Consider the following 17,161-nt stretch of genomic DNA (forward strand, 5'->3'; position numbering starts at 1 on the left):
TGTCAGTCCTGTTTTACAACAATGACACTATGCAATATTTGTCTTTTTGTGACCGAGATATTTCACTCAGCATAATGTCCTCCACAGTCACCCATTTTGTATAATATTACATGAGTTCCTTGTTTTCAATGCAGCATAGTATCCCATTGTGTGAATATACCACAGCTTCTCTATCCATTCGTTTGTTGATGGGCACTTGGGTTATTTCCAACTCTTTGCTATTGTGAACAAGCTGCGATAAAAATAGGTGTGCATACATCTGCTTGGGTGGCTGAGTTTTGGTTTTTATGAGTGATATGTTGGGATACATAGAGAAAATTATGCCCTTTTTGTCTAGGAATGTTGTAAAATGGAAGAAATGCCATAATATTGTACTGCCTTTTTGCATTGTTCTTGTATCCATATTCAGATACATGTAGACATTCTCCTGCCACTATTTTCTTACACATATGTGTTTAATAAAACCATCTCGAGCCCATTACCCTCAAGTCCATTCCGATTCCTGGTGACTCTGTGTCTGTGTGGCATAAAGCTGCTCTCCATGGAGCACACACCTCTCCGTGGGTTTGAACCACCAACCTTTATGTCATAGTCAAGCACTTAGCCATTTGTACCACCCAGGCATTCCTACATGTTAAATATCTTTAAAAATGCTTTTGGAGAATAGATTTTTTAAAATGAAACTCCAGGTGAGAATTACAACACTAAGTAGTCTATGGTCTAGATATAAAAGGATCATAAGGCATAGTAGTAAGGAGTTGTATTTGCATGCACGGAAGGCATGCAGTTCAGTTCAACAGATGTTCCACAGGAGAAAGATGGGCAGTCAATCCTGTGTGAGTTATGGCTTCTGAAAACCTGCTGGAGGGTCAGCTAGGAATCCGTCTGACTCAACAGGACATAACAACAACAATGTTGTCAGAAACATGGTGGCAGAAATGGAGGTACACAGACTGAGTAGAACTCAATTGTAGTAAAATGTCTATTTATTGAGCTCTCACCCTATGCCAGGTGCTTTATTAAGCATTTTGCCTCTATTATGTCATTTAAATGCTATGTGGTAGCTGTAACCAGTCTCGTTATGCTTCTGAGTATAGATACACAAGGATAAATAATTTTGCCAAAATGGCACAGCAAATAAAATGATGGTTAAATCCAGGTCTCTTGACCAGCCACATCCTTCCTTGTTATTGTTTGTTTTTAAAGTGAGAAAAAGGGAAGTTTATTCAGAAAGCTACATCTCAAAGAACAGGAGGGGCCTGTCCTGGGAGCAGAGGTGGAAGAAGGCCCTTGATAAAGCATGGCACCTGCCACATCCACTCTTGTTATTAGTAAGGAATGAGTTTGACAAGGTTCTTTCAAGTTATTTTTCCCTAAAAGCACTTGACTGGCACTTGAGGCAGCCCTTTTTTTTGACAGGCATGTGGATTACCCAGATGGTGGTGGTCCTGAAGACTAGAGCATCGGAGGCTTAGAGAACCTGGAGTAGAGGGCTCCCGGGCTCCCGGGCTCCCGGGCTCCCGGGCTCTCAGGCTCCCAGGCTCTCAGGCTTTCAGGCTCCCAGGCTCCCGGGCTCCTGGGCTCCCGGGCTCCCCGGTTCTCGGGCTCCTAGGCTCCCAGGCTCCCAGGCTCCCGGGTAGGCTGGGGGAAGCCTCATGTAAGGGCTGTGTCCGTTGTGAAGCAACTGGTCTCCTGGCTGTAGAATAATGAGAGAAAAGCTGTGAGAGCCAGATGGCAGAGGATCCTGCGGACAGTAGGAGGAAACTGAGGCTCACTTAGCCATATCATGATCTCTCTTTGTAGCATGAAGACTGATGCTCTTCCGGAGGAGACCAAGTACCAGGCAAAGAGAATGGTTAGATGTCTATCAAGTCTATCATGGGCGTAAGCATTGGAGTGGATCAGATTAAAGAGTGCTCTTGTTATTATGTGCCCTTGAGTCAAGGGTGACTCATAGCAACCCTACAAACAATTGCTCTGTACCCTGCTCTGTCCTGAGCCAATCTCATTGTCTCTGATACACCTACCCTCATTGTTTCAGTTACTGTGTCCATCTATCTCACCATCCACCCTTCCAAGCATGATGTCCTTCTCCAAGGACTGGCCCTTGCTGGCAACCTGCCCAAAGTATGTGAGACAGAGTTTCAAAATCCCAGCCTCCAAAGAGCAACTTGGTTTCATCCTCTCTAGGATAGACCTGTTTGTTCTCTTGGCATTCCATGGTATGTTCAATAGACATGGCAACATGAAGAAGGTGAGTAGCCTAATGTGGGCTAACGAGGCAAAATTGGTCTTTAGGCCTTTGTGGTTTAAATCTGAGCACACATTGAGAGGCTTGAAAATGAAGCATTTGCAGGAGTAGAAGTAGACAGACCTCTCAGAAGCTATTCCTTTTAAGTTTAAAAGACTAGGCATCCAGAAAGGACACGGTTTGCTCGGGTACCCTGGGAGGTAAGGGACTAGAAGGTCACTGCTCATCTCGGAATCTTTCTGCTTCTCATAATGCTATTGTCTGGGAACATGGATAGCAGCTGGGTCTAACAATTCATATTTTCATTTTAATGGACTTACAGCAACGTCAGGTCAGATAGAGAGGAGGAGGGAGGGAAACGACGCCCATCCTTGGAGAAGAGGATTGCTCTCTTTAACTGGTGATTATTAGTTAGTTCAGAGAACTCCCTCTAAACTATGAGCAGCGTCTCCTGTAAATACTATCTGTGTTTTACCTGTGACTGATCCACGGTGCCGAGTTCATCCTGACTTATAGTAACCCTGTAGGACAGAGTGGAAACCCCTGCTGCCTTTGGAGGTTTTCTGAGACTGCTAATATTGCCACAAACAGACCACGTCATCTTTCACCCTTGAAGGGGTTGGTGGTTTCAAACCAGCCATCTTTTGGTTAGCAACCCACCATTTAATGCATTGTCCTATAGGGATCCTCACATATTACCACATGCACCTGTAACACTAGAGTAAACACTTTAAAAAATTCTTGCTGGATGAACAGAAGATCCAGTGACTGGGAATCTTGCTTTAAAAATTATAGATTCTGGCTTTGACAAGCACTGTGGCAATGGGACAATTAAAACAGACTTTCAAGGGGGGAAAAAAGTAATGGACTGGGGGGTAGAGAAAATAGTGCAACAATGAATGAATGGAACTCCAAAATCTCTGTAAATGTTCATTAAAGTTAAAACAAAATTTTAAAAATTAAAAGATCATAGATTCTGAGCATCACCCCAGACCAACTGAGTCAGGACCCCTAGAGAAAGGGCCTTAGTGGACAGCGGCAGCCCAGTCTCCTTTGACAGGGCTGGGCACGAGCCACTGACCCACTTCTCTCACTCCTCAGTGATCACCATGACTTAACCACAGCAGCAGAGATTAATGCTGCAGGCAGGATCTTCTTGTGTGAAGACCTATTGACCTTGCGGAGAGCCTCACCTCTACACCATCTTTCCTTTTCCTTAAAGCCTGTGCGGCAGATGGTTAGGGAAGGAGGTGGAAGGGCAGGATGTCAAGTCCTGAAATAGTCCCCACAGCTGTTTAGGAGAGCAGGTGGCGAAGGAGGAATAGACTGAGGCTAGGCAAGCACGAGGCCAGGACCCACCCTGTGGCTGGTTGGCTAGGATTCCTGAGCAAACTATCTACAGAAGCCAAGAATGGAAGGGGGAAAAGAAAGTTATGTCTGCTCCGTGGAACTGGGAGGACTTGAGAGGGTCACTGCATGTGGAGAAGTGGATATACTTGAGAATTCAGAAAGGAAGCTAAAGCGGTTATGGATGTTATTCTAATCCGTGCTTAGTTTTCCTAGTTTAAGCTGGAGCAGCTCCTCTTGCCAAGAGCACTGTTTACCCCTCGATATCTCTTTGAAGACTGAGAGCAGGTGTCAACTTGGCAGCTTGGCTGTCAGTGGAGTCTACAGGAGTTTCATGTTCCCTCCCTAAACTCTTCCATTTCTGCATCTATCTGCCTGAAATACAGGCATCATCACCTGTGTTAATACTTAGGAAGCACGGTGTTAATTTTAGGCTCTGACATTTTTGCCTTTTTCATGGGCATAAGGGAATTGGTGTGAGGTTTCTGGAGTGCTTCTGTACAGGAACCTTAAAGTATTTTTGAGTGAGAATGGAGAAATCTCGGATATGTGAAATGTTTTCTATGTGAAACATGCAGTCAAGAAGAGATATTTTATTAAATAGGGGGGGGTTGGAAATCTAGACATCTTCAGGAAAGATTCAGACTTTAGGTCTGCCAAACAAATGGAAGGATCATTTTCCCCACCCTGGAAAAATGATGAGGCCAGTTTGGATCTTATTTTAGCTTCAGACTTGCCTCTCTATCTGTCATCACCAGTGTCAGTGGCCTGTGGACATCCTCTACGCTGCTTCCTTAGAGGAGAGAGGGAACCTCTGGACATTGACAACTGAGTCCTTGATGAATGAATCTTTGTTTTCAATATGGTTGTGGCTTTTTCATGCCACTTCTGCCTGACAGCGTATAGATCCAATCAACTTTCTTGATCCTCACCTGGCCAATTCAGTCCTTCTCCCCTCATTCCCAGCAGGTACACCACCCCAGAGATCAGGATTACCCAACTTATCCCCTTGTTGTGGTTTCTTCCTACTTAAGGAACAGTTTCCTTTACACCATCTTCGTTAACAGAGTATGTCTCTGATGGGTTCTTCCTGTCTGAGAAGTCCTAGGTTACCTTTTCATGCTAGAATGTGGTCCCAGAGCTCTTTGTGTCATACATTTACACATCTTTACACACTTTCACACTAACAGTTTCCCCCTCACCACTGGATTCTCTCCCCTTGCACAAATATGTGTAGGAATCATGACTTTTAGAAAGAGTAGAAGAGATACAAAACCTTCCAAAGGCTTTTTTACTTTTTCTTAATTCTCATTAAATCTATTGGTCTAGCCTTATCATCCATTTGACTTTGATCAGCCATCAATCTGTTCATCTGTCTGTCTGCCTAACCATTCATCTAATATTTACTGTTTATTTCTATCCTTCCTTCCTTCTCCTTTTCCTCCTCCTCCTCCTCCTCCTCCTCCTCCTCCTCCTCCTTCTTCTTCTTCTTCTTCTTCTTCTTCTTCTTCTTCTTTCTCTCTCTCTCTCTCTCTCTCCCTCCCTCTCTCCCTCCCTCCCTCCCCTGAGCCCCAGAGAATTAGGGGAAAATGCCAAAGTAGCACACTAGCACACCTGGGCTATCATGAAATATGTCAGCATTTTTACCTTTAGACTAATTAAATAGTAGGATCACTGTTGACTTCCTAAATGCCAAAACCAATTTATGCTTCTTAGTCTTCTGCTTATTTGATTTGAATAATTCTTGGGACAGAGCATGAATAAGAGGGGGAGGGTGGGGATGCACTAGAGGGATTAAGTTTCTAGGACTGAATATGAAATGCACACATTTGTATTTTATTATTTGTGGCTTTTTGTTTTGTTCCACTGTGGCAAGCCCGCTAAGCTGGTAGTGTTTTCAAGAACTGGTTTTAAAGTCTAAATTTGTTTATGAGAGCTTAACAATTTACATTGAAGGTTATGCACTGGGGAGAATTCAAAGTGACACCAAATATGTGTGTATTAAATAGCACCATCTGCCCATTTGGATGTGAGCAGCTCATTTAAAATACTGTGGGGTACTGGGCCAAAGCCTGATACGCTTCAGGATAAGGGCAGAGGGCCGATTGTTATGCTAAAGCTTCATGTTAGTGATTTGTAGTTTAAGAAATCTTCATGTCCCTACTGTACTTCATTAAGTAGTACCCTCTGAAAATGCAGTGTGTGGAAAGAAGGATGATGTTGGGTAAGAAACTCAGCACAATTCCATTCTTCAGTGAGATGGAAAAGGCAATTCCAATTTCACCTGGAATGGAAAGAGACCCTGAGTAAGCAAGCACTACTGAAAAAGAGACACAATGTAGGAGGAAGCATCTCACTCCCTGGTCTTAAATCCTACTACCCAGCCTTATTGATCAAGACAGCGTGGTACTGGTACAGTGAGACACATAGATCAAGGGAATAGAATTGAGAACTCATAAATCAGCTCATCTACCTATGGTCAACTGATTTTTGACAAAGAGGTGAAATCAATTAATGGGGAAATGCAAGCCTCTTTAACAAATGGTTTTGGCAGAATTGGAAAACTATCTGTAAAAAACTCAAGCAAGACTCATACCTCACATCATACACAAAAACCAACTCAAAGTGTATCAAGGACCAGAAATAAAACCAAGGACTATAAATTTCATCAGAGAAAAGCTTGGAAGAACTCAAGAATCCCTAGTCCACAACATAAACAGTCTTCCAAACATCCTGAGAAACCTACAACCAGGAGAGAATAAAATAGAAGAATGGGACCTTTTTAGAATTAATTCTCTATGCACATCCAAGAACTTCTCCACCAGGGTAAAAAGGAAGGCCACAGACTGGGAAACAATATTTGATAATGACATATCTGATAAGCAACTTCTATCTAAAATTTATAGAATACTATAGCAGCTCAATAAGATAAATGACCCAGTTGCAAAATGGGCACAGGATATGAACAGACACTTCACCAAAGAAGACATTCAGAGGGCAAACAAACATGAAGAAATGGTCAAAATCCCTAGTTCTAAGAGAGATGCAAATCAAAACAACTCAGCCTGGTAACAATAGCAAAGTTCAACAGAGCAGCAAATAACAAATGCTGGTGAGGTTGTGGAGAAACTGGAATCCTTATTCACTGTTGGTGGGAGTGTAAAATGGTGCAACTGCTATGGAAGGCAGTGTGGCACTTTCTCAAAAACCCAAGTACCTATCAACAAATGAATGGATAGAGAAGCTGTGATATATTCACACAATACAATTCTATGCAGACCTAACAAACAAACAAACAAACAAACAAAAAACCCCTCATGAAATATTATACAAAATGGGTGACCCTGGAAGATATTATGCTGAGTGAAATATCTCAGTCACAAAAGGACAAATATTGCATAATGCTACTGTTATAAAACAGGATTGATATGGGGGTCGGAGGAAACTAAGAAAAGAGGGGATAAATAATGAACACTGCATGGAAAATACTGTTTAAAAGGAATATATGATAAGTCATCATTTGCATGACAGCAATTCAGAATAAGAGGTGCACAGCAAAGTGGACTGGGTGGAGGGGGGAGAATGGTGCAACAATGAATGAATTTTTTTTCAAGAGAAAAACAAACTGGAGGAGGGAGTAGGGAGGATAATGTGCAACAATGAAAAAATAGAAACCCAAGTTTTCCGTAAACTTTTATTAAAATCACAATAAAAAATTATCATGCAGATGACACACTCTACTTGCTGAGACTAAGGAGGACCTGAAGCACTTGCTGCAGAAGGTCAAGGACTGCAGCCTTAAATGTGAATTGAAGCTTAACGTCAAGAAAACAAAGATTCTCACCTCTGGGCTGATTGGTAGCATCATAATAGATGGTGAAGAGAATGAGATTATTAACAGCTTTAGTTTACTTGACTCCACAATCAACAGTCTTGGTACCAGAAGCCAGGAAATTAAAAGACATAATGCGTTGGGAAAGTCTGCTGTCAGAGACCTCTCCAAAGTACTGAAGAGCGATGCTGTCAGTCTGGAGACTTAGGTTTGCCTGACTCAGGCCATGATCTTTGCAATTACTTGCTACACATCAGAAAGCTGGACAATGACTAGGGATGATAGAAGAAAAATTGATGATGCCTTTGAGCGGTGATGCTTTAGAAGAATATTGAATATATCACGGACTGCAAGGAGAACAAACAAGTTTGTCCTAGAGAAAGTGAGAGTAGGCTGCTCCTTGGAGGCAAAGATTCTGAAGCTTCATCTGACATACTTTGGACATGTTACGAGGTGGGATCTGTTGTTGGAGAGGGATCTCATGCTTAGGAGGGTGGAAGACAGTACAAGAGAGGAAGACCCTTGGATTGATTCAGTGACTGGGATAAAATGGGGGTAGGTGTGTCAGAGACAATAAGATTGGCACAGGATAGAGCAGGTTTCACAGCTGTTGTACCTAGGGTCACTATGAATCACAGGTGACTCGAAGGCACATAACAACAACAACAACAACAACAACAAATATATAAGAAAGAAACTATTGGCTGTTGTAATGTAGGAGGCTCTGAGAAGACCCTCTCTTTCCCCTCCAACAGGTACATATTTTGGGGGGTTATTATTCCTGTAAGAAACACTGGTGACATAGTGGTTAAGCTGCTAAGTCCACTTGGCTGTTCAGGGAGAAAAGTTCAATTCTCTGACAATTTGCTTCCATATAACCTTCCATGAAGATTAGAATGTTACTGTGCAGTTCTGCTTTGCTCTCCAAGATTTTGAGAGTTGGAGTCTTTATGAGACAGCAAACACAATAATAATATCTTCCTTGCATTAGGAATAGAAGACGGAAGAGTAATCTCCTATTCTGAAGCAACTATTCAATTACTGTTGTTGTTATGTGTCATTAAATTGCCTATGACTCATAGCTACCCTATGTACAACAGCTCTGAAGCCTGACCTGTCCTGAGACAGTCTCACTGACTCTGACACACCTCACCTCATTGCCCCAGTTATTGTATCAATCCATCTCATCCGGGATATTCCTCTCTTGCATTGTCTCCCCACTCTTCTGAGCATGATGTCCTTTTCCAAGGACTGGTCTCTCCTGGCCATATGTGTGAGACAGAGCTTCAAAATCCTAGCCTAGGAGAAACTTCATTTTAGCCTCTCCAAGACAGACTGATTTGTTTTCTTGGTGGTCCATGGTAATTTTAGGACTCTTCCCCAGCACCACAACTCAAAGGCATCAATTCTTCTTCTGTCATTCTTAGTCGTTGTCCAGTTCGCTGAGGCATTTACACTTTAGGATTAATTATTCTCATCTTCGGTAGACTGCTGATGGATTCTGTCAAACTCTCATTTCTGGCAAGTTGGAGCCACCTCATAACTTACTCCCCAGGAGGGTTTCAGAGGCAGAAAATCAAATGTGAGGGGATTGTGCATCTTTATCTCTCAAGTAGCTGGTGGATTTGAACTGCCAGAGAGATGCCACCCTTGGATTAGGAGCATCACTCCACCGAAGCTTCCCGATGATGCATTAGTTTTGATAAATAAGAAAGTATGGAAGAGGAAGCATGTTTTGATGTGACCAGGATACCAAAATGATTGCTTTCTTTTTCTTAAAAATGTAATAATAAAAGAGAAGAAAATGAAAGCATAGAAGGTGGAGTTGGATGGCATTTGGAAATGTAGGTGTGAAAAAAACCACTCATCCTATAATTGTCTGTTTAAATGAAGCAAGTCATGATGGTGGTGGTGTACCAGCGAGTCGAAGCTGACCCTCCAATGAGTTTTCAGCTGCAGTAGATCACACAGGAGATTGCCCATCTTTCTCCTGTGGAACAGCCAATTCTAACAGTGTACCTTTGCGTTGGCAGCACAATTTTTTACCTCCAAGCCACCAGAGCTTCCTAAATGAAGCCAGAGAATTGCAAAAAAGATGTTGTAGAGCCCTGGTAAGACTATTGGCAGGGAGCTTGAGTTCAAGGCCAAGCAATTATTGAACTAGATGTAGACTTTGGCCAGGTCATTATACTTTTTTAAAAAATTATACTAGTTTATTTATAAAATTGTAATACATTGTTTTTCAGAGGGTCATGGTATCTTGAGTCCCTGTTCCTTATCCATAAGTAGGTGTTGTGGTGTAGATTGTCTTTTTATCCCACCAAACAAAATGTAGAAGATTTTATTATGAGATTCATAATATATGTGTACATAATGTGTGTAAAGACAAAAAAATCACAGAGAGTGACATACACGTATGACTATGAGGATTTTATACTCTACATGAAGTGTCACAATATTATGTTTCATTAGATGATAAAAAAGTCAAGTGTGCATATTTAAAGCACCACATAAACTACTTAAAAATGCAAAGTTGTCTGGCCCAAAGGCAAATTAAGAAAATGAAAATAACATTTCAAAGCATTCAAATTAACTAAATAATAAATAGCCAGTAAAGGCAAAATTTAAGATCAAGAACAGACAAACCAAAATAAACACAGGTAAACAACAAATAATGAAATGGCGTATCCAAGACAAACAAGTGGAAAATGTTTGGAAGGTTAATTGACTGCAAGTAAGAGGTAGAGATTGTTAAACTCAAGAAAGCACAAGTTGCAGTTATCATAGTTAAACTCAGTACCGTCATGTTGGACTGACTCATAGCTGACCCTCCAATGGGTTTTCAGAGATTGTAAATCACACAGGAGGAGATTAAAAATCAATGAGAAAAAAAAAGAAGAAAAAAAAATCAATGAGGGCTTTATAAGTAGTTGTCGTAGTTGGTCTTAGACGGCATTGAATTGAGCACGACTCATCACAACCTTTGAACATATACCTGTCCTGTCCTGTGCCAACCTCATCATCCCTGACACACTTGAGTTTGATGTCCAAAGTGTGCTTGATTCAGGTCATGGTCTTTTCAATCACATTCTAGGCATCTGAAAGCTAGACACTGAAGAATTGATGCCTTTGAGCTGTGATGTTGGAGAAGAGTTCTGTATAGCCCATGGACTGTCAAAAGAACAAATAATTATTTCTTTTTCATAAAATGCGGCGAGAGTAGTTTTTGGAGGCATAGATGACAAAGTTTTGTCTTACATACTTTGGACATGTTGTTAGGAGAAGCTGTTCGTTAGAGAGGGATATTGTGTTTGGAAGGATAGAGAATCCTTAACGAGGGACATCATACTATAAATAGTAGATGATATTTTAAGCTACTTTTTGTATTAACATTCTGGGATTCTGCTGGAGAAACTGAGAATTCTGAAGAATCTCAAGTTGTTTTGGGATGGGAAAGGCCATGCCGGAGGGCAGCCTGTGAGAAAGATCAGGGTCTGTGACACAGATTTGTAATGTCAGGGACTACAATTGGAGAGCACAGCTCATGCCTATTAGAGAGAACTCGGCCAGTGAACTGGGAGGGATGGAAGATTCTCCAGCAGCACAATATTCAGTTAATATACAGGGAGCTCTGGTGGTAAGGGATTGTGCAACCAGCACAGAAGAACACAGTTTGAATCCACCAGTGAGAGAATGATGGGCGGTCTCCTGTGCGATATACTGCCTCTGAAGACTTGCTGGATGATCAGCTGTGGGTCTCTTCTGACTTGAAGGTACACAAAAACAGCAACAATATGAGAAATGCAGACCAAAAACCTGGAGCTCTTTCCAGTCTGTGATCCTCTCTTCCTTCTTTCTTATTCATCTCTTAAGGACTGACTTGATGGCCAGGACTGTCTGGTGACAATGCCGCTCTTCATAGTTACTTTTCTACGACCTTCAGACAATAATCTAGTAACAGAAGATGGCTTGTAGAGTACTTGGCTTGTAGAGTAGCAAAAAGAGGTGTACACCATGGCAGTGTTTGAGATATGCCGACCTTGAGGGATGTGCATTGTTAATGTAATGGGGTTATAGGGAAAAATAAGTGGAAACTTTGAGGATAAATGTGATTTCCACTTTAGTCACTCCCTTCTGGATCCATGTCCATCTACTTTTTTTTTTTAAGACACTTTTTTCTTCTAGTAAGTTGTTGTTACGTGCCATCGAGTCGTTTCCGACTCATAGCGACCCTATGCACAACAGCTCTAAACCCTGCTCTATCCTGCGCCAACCGCACCACCTCTGACACACCCATCCCAATTACCCCAGTCACCGAATCAATCCATCTCATAGAGGGTCTTCCCCTAGCATTCTACATGTAATAGACTGATCCGATCTCTTCTGACCTCTTGTATTACAGCCCCCCAAGTCTACCCAACAGAATGACTTGGCTGTTTTAACACATGAAAATTCATAGAATCAGAAAGGGTAACTTCTGGGATGAGATAGAATTGACCTTCTATAGGCTTGGTAACACTTGGAGTGCTTGATTGCCCTTCTTGGCACCCTTACAAGGGCATTCTTGCCGCCTTTTAAAAAAGTATTTGAGGTAAAAAAAAAAAAGTAAAACATAGGCTTTTAAAAGTAGTCCAAAGTTCCTTGTAAAATCTTATTTCTTTGAAATAAGAAAGAATAAATGTAATTAATTCTATGCTAATTCCATATTAGAGGGCTCTGGTGGTAAGAAGCTGTGCTGCAATCCCGAAAGCACGCAGTTTGAATCCACCAGCTGCTGTACGGGAAAAGGATGAGTAATCTCCTCCTTTGCAATTAACTGCCTCTGAAAATCCACTGGAGGGTCAGCTGTGGGTCGATTCTGACTCAATGGTACACAACAACAACAACAACAATTCCATGTTAGATGTTATTTATGCAACTGTTACACACTCACTCTATGAGGCACTGGTATAAACAGTTACTTCTGAAATTTCTCCAGTGCAATGATGTTTGACTGCTTTTGACACAAATCTGAGGTCTGTCAGGGAGGAGCAGAAGGGACATGAGAGAGAGTAACTTTGATTAGTGATGGGAAAGTGCACAGTGTAAAGGACAGAGAGACCCTAGTACAAAGAGCTGTGGGAAGCAGCTAGCATTTCTATTGCTTTGGGAGCTTTGGGAGGGAGTTTTGATTTCTCTCTTGTCACGTAGACATTATTCCTTTTTTTCTTTAATAAAAGTGTTCCCATTTAGTATCTGCAAGTATATAATAATTGGTAAACTTGTGAGTTAGTTAACATTAATGACACACAGGGGGTGTCTGTGTTTGATAAGCGTTTATCAACGCAGGGCATTGCGAAGCCTCTCAGCACCCAGTGCTAATACTCCCTCTCCCCCCAACTTTTCATGAAACCAGTGTTGCTCTAAAGAGATGTTGCTTGACAAGTGGAACTTTAACATCTTAAAATGTGTATGCATTTGTCTCTCACAACATTTTATTTCAAGATGGAGCTATAAATATGTTTAACTCTGAATGTAATCATATTTTTCCTCATCTTTTCATTTATAGTGTATTAGATCATATGATTGTCTGATTAAAAATGTCCAATGCAAAAAAAAAATGTGTATTCACTGCTGGGGACATCTTTACGTTACAGTGATTTTGTTACTTGCATATTATACAAATATGAAGAAAACAATACTGCGCAGGTCCAAATTGTACTTTTACCTGTAATTCTAGTTCTAGGCTTTTTTAACAAAGTGGTATCAAATGGAGAAAACAGTAGTAAGAATGATAAATTTAATTGATGTTTTGATATCTTTAAAGCATATTAAAATTATTATTGGAATCTTTAACTTTTATTGCAAATTAAATTTTTTTTAAAAAAATGAAAGTATGGTTCCCTCAGTTATTACTTTAATAAACATTTTGTGTGCATATGTACATAAGTCGTATACAGTTACGTGGAAGGAAAATGCCCGTATGCCCTTTTCTGTTCCAGATATTTGAATGGTGGTATTTCCGAAAGTACGGAACGTCCTTTATTGAACAAGTGTCAGTGAGCCACTTGCGCCCCCTGCTGGGAGGGGTTGACAACAACTCCTCCAACAACTCCAACTCCAGCAACGGAGACTCAGATTCCAACAGGCAGAGTGTCTCAGGTATGGAAATGTCTTCATTTTGCAGCACTGTTTGCATATGTATTACTGAATTATTATGAGTATAGGACAAATAATAGTGTTGTTTAAATATTAGACTTTACAGCAAAATGTAATTATTTCCCCAGGAGTTTGACAGCCGATATCACAGAAGTAAGCTGCAAAGATTGCAGGAAAGGCTGAGTCTATCTTGTTCAATGTTGATTTTTTCTTCCATTTGATTTTGCTAACACCTGTTTGAGGAGCCCTGGTGGGGCAGTGGTTAGGTGGAAGGTCTGCACTTTGAGCCCACCAGATGTTCCCTGGGTGAAAGATGTGGCAGTACCCTTCCGGAAAGATGTTAGCCCTGGAAATTCTCCTTGTCCTTGGTTTCTCAGATCTCATGCTGATATGTTTTCTTTCCTGCTGATAATAGAATCAGTGTCCTACTCGATTCTGTTACATTGTTCCTCTGTTTAAAAGTCTACCTCCATTCTCATTCCATTGGAGATAAAGTCCAGATTCCAGTTGCCATGTGCCCCATGAAGCCATTTTCACATCTTGCCCATGCCACAGTTTTATGTTGCTTTGCCTAGAAATCTGTGTCCTTTGTCCAGTGTTTGTTCATCCTCACAGCCCAAACCCAAAATCACCACCTAGAAAGCCTTCTCTGATAGTTGTACATTTCCATCTTCTTTCATCTCAGTATTTTTCCTTTTAGCAACTCTTGCCAGTTACTTTATAAACATTTTTTAACTTTGTAATTTTAAAGCAACAGTTTCTTTATTGTAGTGTCTGTTGTTTCACTGAAACTCAGTGACTGAATTATTAAATGCATGCAGGCATATACTTTCTTGTGCAAGTTTTTGTTGTTGTTAGGTGCAGTCAAGTCAAGTACACCTCATGAGCTTATGACCCTATGAACGATGGATCTGAACCCTGTATTCTTGAGCCATCCTCATCATCACTGATATACTTGAGTTCATTGCTATAGTCACTGTGACATTTCATCTCATTGAGGGTCTTGGTCTCTTTCACTGACTCTCTGCCTTTCCACGTAAGTTGTCCCTTTCCGAGAAATGGCCTATCCTAACTGCATGCCCAGAGCCTTGGAGTTCTATGGAGCACTCTAGTGGTACTTTCTGTAAGACTTATCTTTCCATTCTTTTGCCAGCCCATGGGCTATTCAGTACTCACCTCCAACATTACAACTCAAAGGCATCAATTCTTCCTCTTTCATCCTTATTTATTGTCCAGGTTCCAGATGCATAGCAAGTGATTGAAAAGCCTGAATCAGACACACCTTAGTCTTTTAACTGGTACCATTACTACTTTGTACTTTGGAAAGGTTCTGATGCCAGACTTTCCCAGAGCAGTATGTCTTTTCATTTCTTGACTGCTGGTAGTCAGTCTTTTCTCCATTTATCATGATGTTACCTGTTGGCCCCGTGGTGAGGAATTTTGTCTGTTGGTATGCAACCCATAGTGAAGGCTGTAGTCTTTGATCTTCTGCAACAAGCATTTCAAATCCTTCTCACTTATAACATACAAGGTTATGTCTTCTGCTTAATGCAGGCTGATGAATCTTCTTCCAATTCTGATGCCACACTTTTTCCTTAAAAAAAAAAGCAATCTCAAATTATTTGCTTAGCCTACAAATTAAATAGGCATGGAGAAAGATACAGCCTGACACACGTCTTTCTTGATTTAAAACCATAAAGGGTTCTCTTACTCTGTTCACATAACAGCTTCTTGAGTGTAAGGATAGGTTTCATATGAGCACAGTTTAGAGTTCTAGGAGCCTTGTTCAGCCTTCTCAATGTTAGAATTCACTAGCTCAGTCTCTATGTCAACTCATGAAACATTTCCTGACTACCGTTTCAGCACTTGGCCTTGTACAATGTCTTATTAATGTTATGATTTTAACAAGATCAAAATCGTTGTCCCTGTGAAACTTCTCACAAAGTGAAACAAAGGAGACAGAGCAGTGCATGCTCTGATTGTATGAGGGAGAGTCACAGTGCTGCCTATGAGGGGGCTACCAATTTCATCTTGAGGATTCAAAATCAACGCTCTTGGCATCAGCAGTCAGGAAATCAACAGATTGTTTGCTTTAGTGTAGTCTGCTGTCGGGGACCTCTCCAGAGTGCTGAAGAGTAATGATGTCAGTCTAAAGACTAAGGTGCACCCGGTCCAGGCCATGATCTTCTCAAGTGCTTGCTATATATCTAAGAACTGGACAATGACTGACAATAACAGAAGAAGAACAGATACTTTTCAGTTCTGGTGCTGGAGAAGAGTATTGGACATACACTGGACTACCAAGAGAACAAATAGTCCTGCTGTGGACAGGGTGAAACCAGGGTGCTCCCTGGAGGCAAGGATTTTGAAGCCCCATCTCACATATATTGGGCCTGTTGCCAGGAGGGACTAGTGCTTGCAGAAGCACATCATGTTTAGAAGGGTAGAGAGTCATCTCAGCAGAGGAAGTCCCTGGATGAGATGGATTGACTCTATGACTGTGGCAGTGGGACAGGAGTATCAGAGACAGTGAGAATGGCTCACTATAGAGCAGAACTCAGAGCTATTGTTCATAGGGTCACTCTGAGTTGTAGTCGACTCGAAGGCACATAACGACAAAAGCAACACCTTTGGAGAAAAAGGGAGGGATTCCTAGTCTAAATGAGGGAGGGCACTGATTCTGATACTTGAAGAGGAAGAGACAAAAAAGCTGTGTGTTGTTATTGTTGTTAGGTGCCATCGAGTTTACCATGACTCATAGAGACCCTGTAAACAACAGATTGTAACCACGTCCTGTCCTGAACCATTTCCATGGTCTCTGTCATGCTGAAGTTCATTGTTGATCTGTCCTCTCACCTATTCTCCTAGAATTACTCAATTCACTTTTCTTAGCGGTCTAGCCAGTTGTTATTCTTTATATTCATCCAGTGATCTTTTACTAGAACTTTACCAGCCCACCATGATAGCACTGGGCCTCTTTAACTACGTATTTATTTCATCACAATGGGTAAAGCATGAGAGATAGCACCACCAGGTTAAAACAACAACAACAAAACAAACAAAAAAAAAAACCCAACCAAAAACCAGTTGCCTGGAACTCTGAAATAGAAAGACTTGGGTACAAGAAAACATTAACCAGCTACCCTCATAAAGTTGCCTAATAGTCTAGTGAGAATTTTTGATCATTCATCATCATATTAGCAGTTGTGGGTAATTGCTACCACTTTGCACCTTGTTTTTTTCTCAAGTTACTGTTCTCTTTGGGTGGCACACATTGTAGAAAATTAGCAGCTTGAGAACACAGTGAAGCCTCACAGAGACCTACAGTCATAGTGAATATTTTCATATTTCATTAACAGCTCCTCTCTCTATTTGATATTTCCTCTGACGAATTCTAGTCTTCTTATTGTTACTATTACTTTATTGCCTGTCATGGTTGATGCTCCAAGTAAGCCTACTTTATCCACTATATGAAGTTATCTAGTGGCATAGTGGGGAAAGGATTTGGCTGCTAGCTGAAAGGTTGGCGGTTGGAGCCCCGCAGCCACTCCTCAGGAGAGAGATGACGACAGTCTGCTTTTGGGAAGACGTTA

The 17,161-nt window shown here is 41.2% G+C and overlaps 1 protein-coding gene across 1 annotated transcript in view; it reads left to right on the forward strand.

The window, feature by feature from the left end:
* ST7 (suppression of tumorigenicity 7) overlaps positions 1 to 17,161 on the forward strand; it is a 178,039-nt gene that overhangs the window by 9,369 nt on the left and 151,509 nt on the right. The window contains exon 2 of the mRNA XM_006882665.1: positions 13,412 to 13,571. Within this exon, the coding sequence (XP_006882727.1) occupies positions 13,412 to 13,571 (160 nt within the window). The remainder of the gene's footprint in view (positions 1 to 13,411; positions 13,572 to 17,161) is intronic.

Source organism: Elephantulus edwardii, unplaced genomic scaffold (genome assembly GCF_000299155.1).
Source record: "Elephantulus edwardii isolate Elephantulus edwardi_28Jun2011 unplaced genomic scaffold, EleEdw1.0 scaffold00022, whole genome shotgun sequence".
NCBI classification, from domain to species: domain Eukaryota; kingdom Metazoa; phylum Chordata; class Mammalia; order Macroscelidea; family Macroscelididae; genus Elephantulus; species Elephantulus edwardii.